This window comes from Schistocerca nitens, chromosome 6, assembly GCF_023898315.1.
Source record: "Schistocerca nitens isolate TAMUIC-IGC-003100 chromosome 6, iqSchNite1.1, whole genome shotgun sequence".
NCBI classification, from domain to species: domain Eukaryota; kingdom Metazoa; phylum Arthropoda; class Insecta; order Orthoptera; family Acrididae; genus Schistocerca; species Schistocerca nitens.
Genome location: NC_064619.1, coordinates 606,562,627 through 606,580,121, shown reverse-complemented (window position 1 = coordinate 606,580,121; position 17,495 = coordinate 606,562,627). Strand labels below are relative to the sequence as shown.

The following is a 17,495-nucleotide window of genomic DNA, read 5'->3' as shown; positions in this document are numbered from 1 at the left end:
GCAGTCTAGACGCGCAGGGGTCGCGAGATGCTTCGTTCACACTACGGCCATACTTCCTAGTAGTGGTCAGATGTGGTCGACCAAAACCTTCAAAACTTTGACGACCAGTATGCCTGCCCAGACGTTCCCATGCAGTCAGGCAACGGGCCTCTGTCACATCTGAATGCTCCACAGATATGGATATTATACGATTCGACCAGCTGGCCAAATGGAGACCCCACAATGAAACTCTTTTCAAACTGAGTCACGCGCTGATAACGCTGTCTCACATCAGCACACAGCATCTCCGTGTCTTTCACACTGATCACTCAGCATCTGACGCTCTTGACGCCTCTTATACAGTGAGAAGGAAAATTCGCGCGCTCTGACTTCGTAGCGCAATTCCTCACATACCAGCAAGACAAAAATGTGTGTCCCAAAATTTCGTCCTGCGCATATTTCTGGCAGTAAATGGACGTTAAAGACTGGCAATTTTGCGACATTGTAACAACATGTACGGTAACTATTTCTGTCAGCAAATACAGTAGTGCTGTGCAGTGGGTGCAGCGGATAGCGTTTTGGGTTAGCACGCAGGAGGTCGACGGTTTGCTACTGGGTCGAGGTTTATTTGTTTTTATTTGTCAAAAGCAGTCTGCATGGTACAGTATCTGGCGTCGTAATCGTTATACAAAAACATTTGCAATCGCCTACTACGAACACAGAAATGCATGTACAACCGTTTTCATTGGTCAGCTTTCAAAGAAACGTTTTGCATGTCGTGGAGGAGAACTGTTTCGCAACACTGCATCTATTAGATTCCAAACATGCTTTCTGTGTACCCTCTCCCTATAGCCCCATTTAAATTATTTGCAAAGCACGTTGCTATCCCTATTGGTGACGTAACGCCCTAACAAAATGTAATGGGCCTGAATGTGGCAAATTAATAGTTGGTATTATTCGATGTGACCATTAGGGGAAGGTGCACAAAAAAATTTTGGGACCTGGTAGGTGCAGTGGTGCGAAACAATTCGCGTCCATGACGCGTAGACGGCTTTAAAACCTCACCACGAAACGATTGTACTTACATTTCTGTGTTCGTAATACGTAACTGCAAATATTTTGTAGAAGTCTCACTGTAATCGCTGTATGACGATTAAGACATCAGATACCGTACCGCGCAGACCATTTTTAGCAAATAAAAACAAACAGGTCTCAACCCAGAATCGAACCTTCGACCTCCTACATGCTACCCAAAACGCTATCCACTAAAGAAATCGCACAACACAACTCCTTTATCCCGACAGAGGTTGTTACCGTACACTTGATTACAGTGTTGCCAGATTGAAATCTTTAAATTCCATTTACTGCCCGAAATATGTGCAGGACGAAATTTTATGAGGGACATTTTTGTGTTTCTGGCATGTGAGGAATCGCGCTGCGAAGTGCGTGTGCGCGAATTTCTCTTGACCCTGTATACCGAGCCCGCAGCTCGTGGTCGTGCGGTAGCGTTCTCGCTTCCCACGCCCGGGTTCCCGGGTTCGATTCCCGGCGGGGTCAGGGATTTTCTCTGCCTCGTGATGGCTGGGTGTTGTGTGCTGTCCTTAGGTTAGTTAGGATTAAGTAGTTCTAAGTTCTAGGGGACTGATGACCATAGATGTTAAGTACCATAGTGCTCAGAGCCATTTTTGAACCTGTATACCGAGCCGAGTCAGGCAACAACACCAAATACGAGCAACGTTAGGGCAGTTAGGGCCGTTCTCTCACAGAGAATTGCAACTGACGTCATTTACATGGCCGTCGATGGTGAGTTAGTGTACAAAGTTAACTGACACCCGACCATTTCTGCTGGGTGGTTCCCTTATTTGTCAGGCAGTGTGTGTCAGATTGTTACTCGCTACACACATCGTCTAGTTTGACAGACAATGGAAGTTCCTACGAATGCGTCTTCCAGCACTGTGGTGCTACTTCGCTCAGGAAATGTGCCTACCTTCATGATGGACAGTTCTGATGTCTCGAGTCGGTACTTTGCGTCTCGTCATTGCAGTTTTGAGTTCACTTTGTCTCTTACACAGACTGGCCGTGAGCATAACATACAGAACCTACAGATGTCACTGGAACACCTTTCGCGAGCTGCAAGCTTGTCTGTGGCCTTGACATTATCCTAGGGCCTCCAAACGCTTCTGACATCGATCATCATCTGACCAACCAGTCAGCCGTAATGGCGCAACTAAGTAAATCGTGTTGTTGAAACATTACACCATCCTCCATATGTAGAACAGAGATAGATCATGAATGCTTCGGCATTTAAGTAATTCCAGCTGTCTACGTGATCGGAGAAATCTATGGCAGTACAGCTCGGCTGTACGTTTACCTGTCCACATGCAACATTCTCCCGTGTTCGGGAGCTGAAGTAATGAATTAAAATATGTGCCGAGGCCTGCCCGGTGACCAGTGGCTGACATACCTGCTCGGACCACCCTAGTCCAATGCCCTCTATAACGGATCTTTTACGTTGGGATAAATTTATTTTATTTTTTTGTTAGATGTTTTCTTTAAATAGCTGAATAAATTGTAATTAAGAATAATTTAATGAAGCAGAGTAGAAAAGATAGTCAAAGAGATGTTCATTGAGCGGACATTGTCGTAATGTAACGTCATTGCGATGTTCGGTTGTTAAAACAAGTCGTTTGTGTTCCGTTCTGCTATTCGGTCGTGCGCATATCTGAAAGGAATTAATTCGGGGACTATAATAAACTTTCACATAATAGTTAAGATTCGATGTTCCGACAAAACTGGTTAACGTCAGTGTTAATTTGAAATGGGGGCGACAGGATTAGTTTTGACAGATACGTGGAAACGAACGTAACGAAAGTTGTTCGCATATCATCCTTGAACGTGACTTTTTATTTAATTTACGATTGCGAGCTCATTAAAAGCTATTACCTCATGATTAGGATCAATCCCTCTTTCCTCCTAGATAGTGATCATTCATTAACATTTACGTCATAAGAAAAAGGATTATTAATAAAAGTGATGTTAAATGACAATTACGTGTTATTCTGTTAGTGTGGAACCGACGTAATATCTCTAAAATGACATTGATATATAATTTGTGTTCAATACTGAACTGAGATAGGAAGTAAATTGAAATTAGTGAACATTTGATACTGAGACTATAGAAGCAGAAGCGCTTAAGGTTTCTCTTCTCTAAAATGGCAAAATAGGTACGAACTTTAACTCAATAGTCGACATTATGTATTGCGAAGACATTAGCATTTCATACTTATTTTGACGACGCGCTGTTAAACAAAGGAACGTTGAGTCTCTGTACGAGTAATAAAATTAAATCTAAAAACATAATTAATAACGGCGAACTCCGCTTTAGCAAACTGTATTGCGTGTCGTCATCGGGCAATGAAATGAAATGGCGTGTGACGAGGGCCTCCCGTCGGATAGACCGCTCGCCTGGTGCAAGTCTTTCGATTTGACGCCACTTCGGCGACTTGCGCGTCGATGGGGATGAAATGATGATGATTACGACAACACAACACCCAGTCCCTGAGCGGAGAAAATCTCCGACCCAGCCGGGAATCGAACCCGGGTCCTTTTTTTTTTCACCAAAAACAGTAACAAAAATGGCTACAATGAAATGACATAAATAAGGTGACAGATAATTGCAGTCATAAATTTCAGCATTCAAAAAATGAGTCTTTAGCAGTAGCACAATTTAGCACCTTCACTGTCACCTTCAACTGGTGGCAGTTCAGCATGCACATTTTCTTCTTCTGCAGCCGGTTCCTCGTCATCATTTCCCAGACCCAAATTAATCATTCAGTAAATCCTTTATGTGTGTTCCTTCCAGGGTAAATTATGTGGACAGAAGAGCAGTCCGGAACAGCGACATCGCAAAATATTTCACTGCCTTGTTATTTTTGTCAATTCCAGCCTTCTAAACGCATCTATAGGGAGTTCAAGATCTTCCTTTATATCAGACACCAGATGTTTCTCGCCATATTCTTGTATCTGCTGTACTGCTGATTTATTTTTCATGTGTGACTTGCAGGTGAGGTTAGGGTCGGGAACGTGACCCAGTCCATTCTCTCTCTACTAGGAATCCAGTTCCTAACCTATACCCATTCGGTTGAAGACAATTCGGAGCATGTTACCATATTCCTTATTGTGATTCTGATATTTGAGTATTTAGGATTGACAGTCTGTCGCGCTGACCACTCAGCTACCGGGGGCGGACGTCAGCGAGCAATAACTGCTCGACCCTGTAGACTTGTGTGGTGAAATTAGAAGTCGGGCATATAAAATAAACTTAAAAATCCATTCAAGCTACAGTGGAGTCGGCACAACACGACGTGGGCAGTTATACCTCCCTAACACAAACTTCAGTTTACATCTCAGGCCATCTTGACAAACTTTAATGCATTACTTCAGCTTCTATCCTTATCGAAGATTAGGTTGATTCAATACGCCTCCAGGAAAATGTAATTACATCAGATCAATTCCCCCTTGTACTGTGAAAATACTGTAATTCCTTTTATGAAACGTTTGCTTTACAAATTGTAATTCACTACCTCCCCCTTGTAATGTGAAGATACCATAATTGTTTTGTCTTTTCATTTTGTTGCGCATTGTTATGCCAAGGTTTTCATAGCTCTAATGGTAATTCCGATTCCAGGAGCCCGATATGTGGGATTTTACGGATTCAATCGTCCAATGCTCCTGATCCGCGACCCTGAGCTGATAAGAGATGTGCTGATAAAGGATTTCGGGACGTTCCACGACAGGGGGATATTCTTCGACGAGGAGGAGCCGCTCAACAGGCACCTGTTCGCTCTGACAGGCATCAAGTGGCGCCAGCTGAGGATCAAGCTATCGCCAGCGTTCACGTCGGGCAAGCTCAAGGGCATGTTCAAGGTGAGTGGCGCCGCAGGAGAGGCAGCTGTCCTCGTGGAGACGTCAATCGTCTGTAGTACACCGAAGTTATTTTAAATCTCTTGACTGATTTACAGTTTACACTTATTCTGTACAGTGTTGTGCTACAAGAAGGAAGGAACATACCACTTTCAGTTTATTTCAATTTTATTCAGAGGTTATCGGTCCCACTGGGTCCATTGGGTAGGCCACGTTGCCCCAGTGGCTCTGCGTCCACCATCTCCACTCCTTCCATTTCACCAGCATCGCAATACAGGTCCACACTTGATCCAGGAACTACGCATGTAGTTTGAGTTGCCCATATTTTTGGTGAAAAAATGATGACCAAATAGAATTAAAATCAGTATGCAAGGTGATTTTGCTTAGTGGGCACAAACTGTAGGACACGATCCTTCAGAGGATAAGGAAGATAAAAGTCATGTGCACACATGGTCAGAAATGTGTTACGAGGGAGGTGGTGATAAAAGATTTTTGACAGTGTAATTTTCAGTGAAGACACATATGGCAACACAACAGGCAAGTCGAGATGTTCTGACTGTATAGTGTTTTAGTTCCACACAGCTCCACACTCAACTGGAGCAACACCACGTAGTAGCCACATGTCACACCACCAAAGGCACAATGTCCAGCAGAAGAGGCACGCTCACCTGCAGGAAGTGCAGATATGACTCTCCTATGAGGCCTTGTGGACGGATAACTGGTCCCATGAGGTGGTCGCCAATAATCCCAACCTACACATCACGACTGAATCGGTGCTGATGGTTAGCTGACACCACACCATAGGGATTTTCCGTAAACCACAGGTGAGTGTGTGAAGATTGTCGATACAGCCCCTCATTAAGGTAGCCACATCTGTGAATAGAATGGATTATAGAAATTACAGAGCCTTGGAGGCCTTTGCGATGAACCAGCGACAAAAGTGTTGCCATGCAGACAACTCTGTAGGCCTGAAAGCGTTGTAAGTTGTACAGACAGTGACAATAATCATGGGGAATCTTCCACATGTTCCTCCGGGTTACCACGTGCTGATGGGTCACCTACCCGGTTCTGAAAACAGGCCCACTGTTGAAGGTCTTTTATCTCCACTTTCAAGTGGGTGTATCTACTTTAGAACGCATTTCCGGCAATATGTCTGTAACATTTTCTGCTCCTTATTCTCTCAGTAATCGCTTCCTGCTGTTTGTATCCATTCAGCAAAATCACCCTGTATATATTTTGCTACAGACAAACAGTGCAGAGAAGAAATAGACGACCGGGTTCCCGGGTTCGATTCCCGGCGGGGTCGGGGATTTTCTCTGCCTCGTGATGACTGGGTGTTGTGTGATGTCCTTAGGTTAGTTAGGTTTAAGTAGTTCTAAGTTCTAGGGGACTGATGACCATAGATGTTAAGTCCCATAGTGCTCAGAGACAGCCAAGAAATAGACGGTTTTATTCTAAACAAGAAAATTGAAAACAATATTATGAATACTGAACGAATCAGACAGACATATTAACTACAGATATCGTCTGGAAGCCATTGCATCAACACGCACACATTGTAATAAGAGGGTTGAGGACTTATGCAAAGTCATGAAAGCTGTTAAATTACAGCAAACTCAAGCACTACGTGAGAAGGGAGGATTTTATTGCGAAAGTACGTGAAAAATTAAATAACGATTATTTATAGATAAATTTCAGATATGATACCAGAAGCAACACTAAATATGTCGAGAAGAACGACAGAAACATCCTTAGCACATTCTTTCAGAAGAAAACAGAAATGGAACCAAAACTTGTTTATCATAAAAATAAACAAATTGTAGAGAATGTGATGGCTTTGAACCACATTCGGACTGAAAGTGATCATCGACTCATCAGACGTGAGAAATCAAAGAGAGTTGTGGACAGGAGGTCAGATTTGTAGATTATCAGAATTTATTTAAGAATAGACAGGTATACCAGATTAAATTAAGGAACACGTTCTACATCTTAGAAAACAAAGGTTATGCAGACATACATGAAACGGATAATTATGTGACACCGGTACTTATACATAGAGAAAAGGTCTTGGTATTACAAGGAAACCAAAAGATAAAGAAATAGTAATTAAAGAGAAGTCGAGAATTTCAAGCAACCTATAATTAGAACTGCTGAATTGAAAAATCTAACTGAAAATATCTCCTAAAGGGACTCAGAAGATGTACACAATCCAAACTGATCTTTCCCAAGATTGGCTTCTACCAGTTTTTCCAGTTTTATTTAAAGAATTCGTTTTAGTATTTTGCAACAATGAATAACTAAACTGATAGGTCCTTCATATTCACACCTGTTGGCACGTGTTTCTTTTGGAATTGGAATTATTATACTTTTCTTGAAGCCTGAGGGTATTTCGCCTGTCTCATACGTCTTGCACACCAGGTGGAAGAGTTCGCTCATGGCTGGCTCTCCAAAGGCTGATGAAATGTCGCCTACTCTTGGAGCCTTGCTTCAACTTGGATATTTCAGTGCTCTGTCAAATTCTTCTCACCGTACCATATCTACCATCTCATCTTCAGCTACGTCCTCTTCCATTTCTGTAATATTGCCTTCAAGTACATCTCCTTTGTATACGCCCTCTAAACTGTGTATAAACAGCATAAGCTATGAAAATTATACAGATGGTACACGTCGGCGTGCTTGACAAAAGTGTAATGAAATATCTTTGTATCATGTTCTTTATTTTTGTGTACCTAAAAGGCAGATATTCATAGGAGTGACAGTAGATGCATTTACATTATGAACTGTCGGTACATGATCTTGCTTGTGTATTATCGACATCGACGCGGCGGTCAGAGAAAGGTAACGGACGGACCAGAGGAGTGTAAACATTGGATGTGTACAACGAACAGGCGCTTCAGTTAGGTGTTGCTGAGAGAAGAGGTGTAAACAATCATTTGGTTCTAAAGAACAGGTAGTTCTTTTCACATAAGCAGTGAGCCAACTGTAACCAAACATTTTCTGTTTTGCAACATTACCATGACGAAGGCTGTGGTAGTAAAGAAAAACTAACATAAAATAAAATGTGCTTCTCTCAGTACAAAATCAACCAATTACCACCCAATTCGTTGTGCATTAATTGCAATCAAGTCTTCCCTCTTTTACAACAGTATCATATGGAAAACTAAATTAAGATTTTTTTCTTTAAACACAACAGCCACGAAAATGAGACCCGTATTACTTTGTTTTCTCTTACACCAGTACTACTATAAGTGTTCTAAATGTCCACCATTCGATTCAACATATGCTTCATTACGACAAAGCCAGTTTCGTCGCACTCGTTCACACACATGCACGTTTGCCTTTATGGTACTGGCAGCATCGAAAATGCTCTGAGTATGTTCATCCACATTATTTGCTTGTTAAGCATAAGTAAGTTCCTTCATATGGTCCCAAATGTAAATATCTAGTGGATTTGAATAACGACTGCATGCTCTCCATCGGCATGGATCAGAACGTCCTGGAAATCAACTGGTCAAAAATCTTTGTACTCTGTTACCAAGGTGGGGTGGAGCACCATCGTGGAATATCCATATGTTATGACGTTACGGCTAACGAATGTCCTGTACTAAAGTTGGGAGTAATGTTTCCTGTTGTTACCAGTGAATCGTACAGGCAAGTCGTAAGGCCCAATAACGTAATTATCAATTATACCCCATCTCCCCCCCCCCCTCCCCCACGCATTAACGGAAAAGCTGCACTGCAAATGTGTTGCTACTACTCTGCGCGGGCTGTCTACACATAACATGTGCGTGTTACGGAAATTAGTTATTGCGTCGCGAGTGATACACGGTTCATCCGTGACGAGTATTTTGTTTACAAAATCATGCTGCGCAAAAATGGTTCAAATGGCTCTGAGCACTATGGGACTTACCATCTGAGGTCATCAGTACCCTAGAACTACTTAAACCTAACTAAGCTAAGGACATCACACGCATCCATACCCGAGGCAGGATTCGAACCTGAGACCGTAGCGGTCGCGCGGTTCCAGACTGAAGCGCCTAGAACCGCTCGGCCACACCGGCCTGCCATGCTGCGCACTTTGTCACAAAAACCACTCTCGTGGAGGGAAATCTTGTTCTTCCAACGCTTGTATGCGTTGAACGTGGGAAGGTAGCAGAATCAATGTGCGATGAACAGCATGTGCGATATCCAGAGTTGGTTGGCAATGCTTCTAGTACTCTGTGTAGGATCTTGTTCCTCAGCTTCCAATGTGCGTTCTCCGGTTTGTGGCCTCTGCCTTCTGAGCGGGGCAATAAATAACCAGCATCTCTCAGTCTATGCAAATTAAATACGCATATTAGAACAGACAATATGTTTCGCAAACAGAATTAAATGCAAAAAGGTAAAGATAACTAACTACTGCACTTCATTACAAATGAATGGCAAAATAAGCGTTCAAAAGCAGAGAATTGTGATGATACAAATCTTTGGTGAACAGCAACAAATGTCGGTCAGCAGGTAGTCTTCGTTGTGGGAGGCGTTCTCGATAAATTCATACAGCTGCCCTCGCAGCACCTTTTGCCTCGCCATAAATTAAGTGAATATCGAGAAGTTCAGCGATAGTAAATATCCCTTCCATCCTAATGTTTAACAGTAGCAATAACGTGTGCACAGGCAACTCGACAACAGGCCGTAGCTGCCTACGAGTTTGCGACTCACGCCCGTGGCGTCAATGTGCGGATAATTAACCTGTGTTTGGGGGAGGGCGTGGAGCAGCCACCCCGTAGTGTTTTGATCTTTTTTAATGAATACTTCCAGCCTAATGTGCATGGTGTTTACACAAGTGACGTATAATCCGGGTGCACTTTCAAGTGTCTGCTTGTCCAAAGACGTTGTTCCGAGATTAATATTTTTGTTTTGTTTTTTTTTTTTTTTCGTTGGCAACCGTATGAAACGGACAAACACGTTAATACACGTTTTAAATCAGTTACTTGTGTTCCATTAACAGGATTTTTTTGGCAGCTTATATCGTTTACATCCTGTATACTCCTTCCATTTCTCAGCTTTCCCTGCTTCGCTTAGGACTGATTTTGCATCAGAGATCTTGTTATTCAGGCAACTGCTTCTTTTTCCAAATGCCTCTTTAATTTTCCTGTAGGTGATATCCATCTCTGCCCTAGTGATATAACCTTCTAAATCCTTACACTTGTCCCCCAGCCGTACCTGCTTAGGCGTTTTGCACTTCCTGTCAATCTCATTTTTCAGAGGTTTGTATTCCCTTTCGCCTGCTTCATTTACTGCATTTTTATATTTCTTCCTTCCATCAATTAAATTCAATATCTCTTGTGTTATCCAACCATTTCTACTAGCCCTCGTATTTTTACCTATTCGATCATTTGCTGCCTTCATTATTTCATCTCTCAAAGCAACCCATTCGTCTTCCACTGTATTCCTTCCACTGTTGCCGCCATTCGTTTACTAATGCTCGCTCAGAAACTCTCGACAGCCTTTGGTTCTGTCAGTTTATCCAAGTCCCATCTCCTTAAATTCCCACCTTTTTGCAGTTTCTTCGTTTTTAGTCTACATTTTATAACCAGGACATTGTGGTCAACTCCACGTCTGATACTAGAAATGTCTTACAAGCTAAAATCTGTCTTACCGTTACATAATCAATCTGAAACCTGCTGGTGTCTCCAAGTGTAAGGAATGATTAAACAGCGCTCTGTGCAAAATTCTACCAGGCGGCTTCCTCTTTAACTCCTTTTCCTCAGTACATATTCACCTACTATTTTTCCTTCTCATCTGTTTCCTACTTCCGAATTCAAGCTCCCACCGCGATTAAATTTTGATCTTCTTTAACTAGCTGAATAATTTGTTTTAACTCATCATACATTTTTTCCGTGTCTTCATCATTTGGGGAACTAATTGCCTCCTAAACTTGTATTATTGTGATGGGTATTGGCTTAGTGCCTATCTTGGTCTCGCTAATACGTTCACCATGCTTTATGTAGATACCGTCTGCAAAATGGTTGCGAATCGAGTTGGTAGTAAAAATGCAATAAAGTAAAACCTAATACCTGATGCTGAGGATTTACTGCATGAACAGTGAAAATGTAAGACATGAACTGTTTTCCTTCCATTACTTTGTGCGGGATATTTGCGAGAAAAAGTTTCGATGTTGTTGTTGTTGTCTTCAGTCCTGAGACTGGTTTGATGCAGCTCTACATGCTACTCTATCCTGTGCAAGCTTCTTCATCTCCCAGTAATTACTGCAACCTACATCCTTCTGAATCTGCTTAGTGTATTCATCTCTTGGTCTCCCCCTTCGATTTTTACCCTCCACGCTGCCCTCCAATACTAAATTGGTGATCCCTTGATGCCTCAGAACATGTCCTACCAACCGATCCCTTCTTCTGGTCAAGTTGTGCCACAAACTCCTCTTCTCCCCAATCCTATTCAGTACCTCCTCATTAGTTATGTGATCTACCCATCTAATCTTCAGCATTCTTCGGTAGCACCACATTTCGAAAGCTTCTATTCTCTTCTTGTCCAAACTATTTACCGTCCATGTTTCACTTCCATACAGGGCTACACTCCATACAAATACTTTCAGACATGACTTCCTGACACTTAAATCTATACTCGATGTTAACAAATTTCTCTTCTTCAGAAACGCTTTCCTTGCCATTGCCAGTCTACATTTTATATCCTCTCTACTTCGACCATCATCAGTTATTTTGCTCCCCAAACAGCAAAACTCCTTTACTACTTTAAGTGTCTCATTTCCTAATCTTATTCCCTCAGCATCACCCGACTTCATTCGACTACATTCCATTATCCTCGTTTTGCTTTTGTTGATGTTCATCTTATATCCTCCCTTCAAGACACCATCCATTCCGTTCAACTGCTCTTCCAAGTCCTTTGCTGTCTCGGACAGAATTTCAATGTCATCGGCGAACCTCAAAGTTTTTATTTCTTCTCCATGGATTTTAATACCTACTCCGAATTTTTCTTTTGTTTCCTTTACTGCTTGCTCAATATACAGATTGAATAACATCGGGGAGAGGCTACAACCCTGTCTTACTCCCTTCCCAACCACTGCTTCCCTTTCATGTCCCTCGACTCTTATAACTGCCATCTGGTTTCTGTACAAATTGTAAATACCCTTTCGCTCCCTGTATTTTACCCCTGCCACCTTTAGAATTTGAAACAGAGTATTCCAGTCAACATTGTCAAAAGCTTTCTCTAAGTCTACAAATGCTAGAAACGTAGGTTTGCCTTTCCTTAATCTTTCTTCTAAGATAAGTCGTAAGGTCAGTATTGCCTCACGTGTTCCAGTATTTCTACGGAATCCAAACTGATCTTCCCCGAAGTCGGCTTCTACTAGTTTTTCCATTCGTCTGTAAAGAATTCGTGTTAGTATTTTGCAGCTGTGGCTTATTAAACTGATTGTTCGGTAATTCTCACATCTGTCAACAACTGCTTTCTTTGGGATTGGAATTATTATATTCTTCTTTAAGTCTGAGGGTATTTCGCCTGTTTCATACATCTTGCTCACCAGATGGTAGAGTTTTGTCAGGACTGGCTCTCCCAAGGCCGTCAGTAGTTCCAATGGAATGTTGTCTACTCCGGGGGCCTTGTTTCGACTCAGGTCTTTCAGTGCTCTGTCAAACTCTTCACGCAGTATCGTATCTCCCATTTCATCTTCATCTACATCCTCTTCCATTTCCATAATATTGTCCTCAAGTACATCGCCCTTGTATAGACCCTCTATATACTCCTTCCACCTTTCTGCCTTCCCTTCCTTGCTTGGAACTGGGTTGCCATCTGAGCTCTTGATATTCATACAAGTGGTTCTCTTCTCTCCAAAGGTCTCTTTAATTTTCCTGTAGGCAGTATCTATCTTACCCTTAGTGTGACAAGCCTCTACGTCCTTACATTTGTCCTCTAGCCATCCCTGCTTAGCCATTTTGCACTTCCTGTCGATCTCATTTTTGAGACGTTTGTATTCCTTTTTGCCTGCTTCATTTACTGCATTTTTATATTTTCTCCTTTCATCAATTAAATTCAATATTTCTTCTGTTACCCAAGGATTTCTACTAGCCCTTGTCTTTTTACCTACTTGATCGTCTGCTGCCTTCACTACTTCATCCCTCAAAGCTACCCATTCTTCTTCTACTGTATTTCTTTCCCCCATTCCTGTCAATTGTTCCCTTATGCTCTCCCTGAAACTCTGTACAACCTTTGGTTCTTTCAGTTTATCCAGGTCCCATCTCCTTAAATTCCCACGTTTTTGCAGCTTCTTCAGTTTTAATCTACAGGTCATAACCAATAGATTGTGGTCAGAGTCCACATCTGCCCCTGGAAATGTCTTACAATTTAAAACCTGGTTCCTAAATCTCTGTCTGACCATTATATAATCTATCTGATACCTTTTAGTATCTCCAGGGTTCTTCCATGTATACAACCTTCTATCATGATTCTTGAACCAAGTGTTAGCTATGATTAAGTTGTGCTCTGTGCAAAATTCTACCAGGCGGCTTCCTCTTTCATTTCTTAGACCCAATCCATATTCACCTACTACGTTTCCTTCTCTCCCTTTTCCTACACTCGAATTCCAGTCACCCATGACTATTAAATTTTCGTCTCCCTTCACTATCTGAATAATTTCTTTTATTTCATCATACATTTCTTCAATTTCTTCGTCATCTGCAGAGCTAGTTGGCATATAAACTTGTACTACTGTAGTAGGTGTGGGCTTCGTATCTATCTTGGCCACAATAATGCGTTCACTAAGCTGTTTGTAGTAGCTTACCCGCGTTCCTATTTTCCTATTCATTATTAAACCTACTCCTGCATTACCCCTATTTGACTTTGTGTTTATAACCCTGTGGTCACCTGACCGGAAGTCTTGTTCCTCCTGCCACCGAACTTCACTAATTCCCACTATATCTAACTTTAACCTATCCATTTCCCTTTTCAAATTTTCTAACCTACCTGCCCGATTAAGGGATCTGACATTCCACGCTCCGATCCGTAGAACGCCAGTTTTCTTTCTCCTGATAACGACGTCCTCTTGAGTAGTCCCCGCCCGGAGATCCGAATGGGGGACTATTTTACCTCCGGAATATTTTACCCAAGAGGACGCCATCATCATTTAATCATACAGTAAAGCTGCATGCCCTCGGGAAAAATTACGGCCGTAGTTTCCCCTTGCTTTCAGCCGTTCGCAGTACCAGCACAGCAAGGCCGTTTTGGTTATTGTTACAAGGCCAGATCAGTCAATCATCCAGACTGTTGCCCTTGCAACTACTGAAAAGGCTGCTGCCCCTCTTCAGGAACCACACGTTTGTCTGGCCTCTCAACAGATACCCCTCCGTTGTGGTTGTACCTACGGTACGGCTATCTGTATCGCTGAGGCACGCAAGCCTCCCCACCAACGGCAAGGTCCATGGTTCATGGGGGGAAAGTTTCGATAAGGTTTGAAATTATGAGTAAAGTTTGTTTGAAGATGGTAAGTGCTCTCATTCGCAAATACTCGACGAATATAGTCCAAATAATTTGTGCGCCGTGAGTTAGGCTGCCTCAAGACAATGTACACAGTCTGTAACTTTAATATTTGTCTTATAATGTCAAACTTTTAACGTAAGATTATTCCATCTAACGAATAAAGTATGACAGCATTTTAAATTTTAAATTCTGTCAACAGTTACAGGGGCTGGACGAAAATATAGAAACAACACAAACACAGCACAGCTCATACGTGAACTTCTCCTTTACTGCATCTTTCAACTGGAGGCTCTCCATCGTCTCTTGTTCTGAGCATCTTCCTTCATCTCTTTGTATGTTCATCCTCTTGTAGTGTCATCCATCATTCCAATTCTTTTTCTACCTGTTCTTCTCATTCCTTTCACTTTTCCATAATTCTTTGTTACAGACAGTTCCAATGCAGTTTTTGTCCCAACCAAGATTTTTCCCCTTTCTGATTACTTCCAGCAATTATCTTTCTTACCCTATTACCTTCATTACTTATTCATTCTTAAGTCTGTCTATCAGCTTAAACATTATCTCCATAGCCAATGTTCATAACTTTCTAGTTATGTTTTTCTTTCTTATAATACTACACTCTAGGGATAACATTTAGCAGATCTTTTCCTCAGCTCCATTGGAACTCTTTTAGATGTTAGTAATTGCTTCACCGTTTCAAATGTTCTCCTTCTCATAGTCATCCTCCTCATTGCTTCTGTACAACTGTTATTCTGTTATTAAACTTCTTAGATACAGAAAGAATTGTACTCATACTGTCTTCTTCCATCTTCCGCTTCTTTCTTACTTATTCTAATCATTTTCCTCTTTCCTATTTTCTTATTCCACCAGCGCTACTTGATCATACGCATATTTTATAGTCTGTATCCTTTCTTCTCCAATCATAATGCCTCTTGTATCGTCTCTGGCGTTATCTATCAGATCATCTCCATGTAAGTTGAATAGAATCGGGGACACTGAGCCTTAAACCCCTTCTAATGCTCATCTCTTCCATCCCCTCATTCCCTACTGTAATTGTCACTTTTTGCTGTGAATACATCTCCTTTATTAACCTTATATCTTTCCAGTCTAGACCCATATCTTATAAAATTCTGAACAGCATTCTCCAGTTGACTATCGAAAACCTCCCCCCCAGACCATAATAGAAAAATACACCTTGTTCATTTGTATAATTCTTTTTTCAATCATCCTGAGACAACACGTAGCATCTCGTGATCCTTTACCTTTTCTGAAACCAGTTTGATCTTCCCCAGTGTCTTCTTCAATTTTCTTGTTAACTCTGCCTAGTGTGACTCTAGTTATAGCCTTTGTAAGATGACTGATACAACAAGTTGTTCTACGGACTTTGCCTGCTTTTGCATCGCACTTTTTCCGTAAGATAGGGTGCAGGAAAATCGTTGGCACTCAGTCCAGTTCCAGTCGTCTAGGAATGCATAAATACAGATCCTATATGGTTTTCAAGAGAATCTTGTTCCATTCTTTCTACAAAACAGTGGCAAGTTCAGGTAACGACTGTGAAGGTGGGTAGCGATCACGTACCCTTCTCTCCAACGCAGACCTCAAAGTCTGAGTAATACTGAGATGTGGGGACTATGGTGGCCGGGGGTGATGTGACATTCCAAACTCGTGGTGACAAAGCCAGTCCTGGACAATGTGAGCCGTGTAAAGAGGGACCCTGTCGTCTTCAAACACGCCGTCACCATTGGGGAACATACATTGTACCATGGGATGAACCTGATCAGCCAAAGTGGTCAGATAATCGTTGGCAATAATGCGATCTTGCAGAGAAACCACGGAGCCCACGGTATACCATGATATGGCTCCCAAATCATCACTGACCACTTGCAATGTTTCACCCTTGAGACATAAAGTTGGAAACAGTCTGCAGCAACACTCGACCGACCAAAAGACTGTCTTCCATTGCTCCATGGTCCACCTTTTATAGTTTCAGCCCACGTTTTCCTGTTACAAGAATTTGCATCTCTGACGAATGGTTTTGGAGTTCCAGCTTGCCCTGCAAATTGCAGGTTATGGAATCCACTGCATGTTATTTTGGTGCTGACAGGATTCGTGAGTAGGACGTTCAGTTCTGCAGTAATTTTTTCAGCCATCATCCTCTTATTTTTCGTCACAATTCCCTTCACTAACTGTTCGTCACTATCACTCAACGCACACTTTCATCCACGTTGTCACTTAGTGGACAACATTCTTCCGCTTACCCCATTTGCTGTTTCAGTCTCCGACATGGTGCCTCTTGAAACGCCAAACACTTGTGTTCTCTTTGTTATCGGAGAAACCACCATATGAGCACCAGCAATTTGAATTCACTTAGCTCCGACAGAATGCACTCACAACTAGACGGAACACTGTTCTCATTGCGACTGACACTTGATCGTATTGAGGGCACTGCACAGGTGCCATTCTTGGTGAAACACGAGAGTGCATCCCGCATGCTTGGTTAGCATCTCCATTTATGTTGAACTACGCATTTCTCATGGTGTTTCCATGTTTTCGTTCATCTCCTGTATCACTTTCTGGAATTCGTTAGACAGGCTATCTGTATCTGGGACTGAGTGACTATTTGAGCCACTTACTGATAAAGATTGTCTGGATGACTGATTATTCGCGTCCTCTTTCATCATTATTAACTGCCCGAGAGGACTCTCGGGCAGTTTTCAAGTGATTGTAAGGTCACGAGTGATTCGCGTCCACTAAGAGACACTGCGAGCAGAGCCAGTGAGTAGTGAATGGGTGTACTTACTTATCCAGACGCTGGTGGATTGCGGCCACGAGATGGCTGCTGTGCTGGAGGGGGTGGCGGGGCGCGGCGAGACGGTGGAGGTGCGCGAGCTGCTCGCCAGGTACTCCACCGACTTCATCGCCTCCGTCGGCTTCGGCATCGAGGTCCACTGCCAGCGCGACCCGGACAACGAGTTTCGCCGCTGGGGGCGCAAGATCTTCGAGCCCTCCCTCATCACCGGGCTCGCCATAATGCTGTCCATCATCAGCCCCAAGTTGACCAGATTCGTTCAGTAAGTGGCAGTCTGGGGCAGTCACATTAACTTTAA

The 17,495-nt window shown here is 42.5% G+C and overlaps 1 protein-coding gene across 1 annotated transcript in view; it reads left to right on the top strand.

The window, feature by feature from the left end:
- Positions 1–17,495, top strand: part of LOC126262392 (cytochrome P450 6k1-like) — a 71,967-nt gene that overhangs the window by 33,213 nt on the left and 21,259 nt on the right. Inside the window, exons 3-4 of the mRNA XM_049959002.1 lie at positions 4,667–4,905; positions 17,197–17,459. Of these exons, the coding sequence (XP_049814959.1) occupies positions 4,667–4,905; positions 17,197–17,459 (502 nt within the window). The remainder of the gene's footprint in view (positions 1–4,666; positions 4,906–17,196; positions 17,460–17,495) is intronic.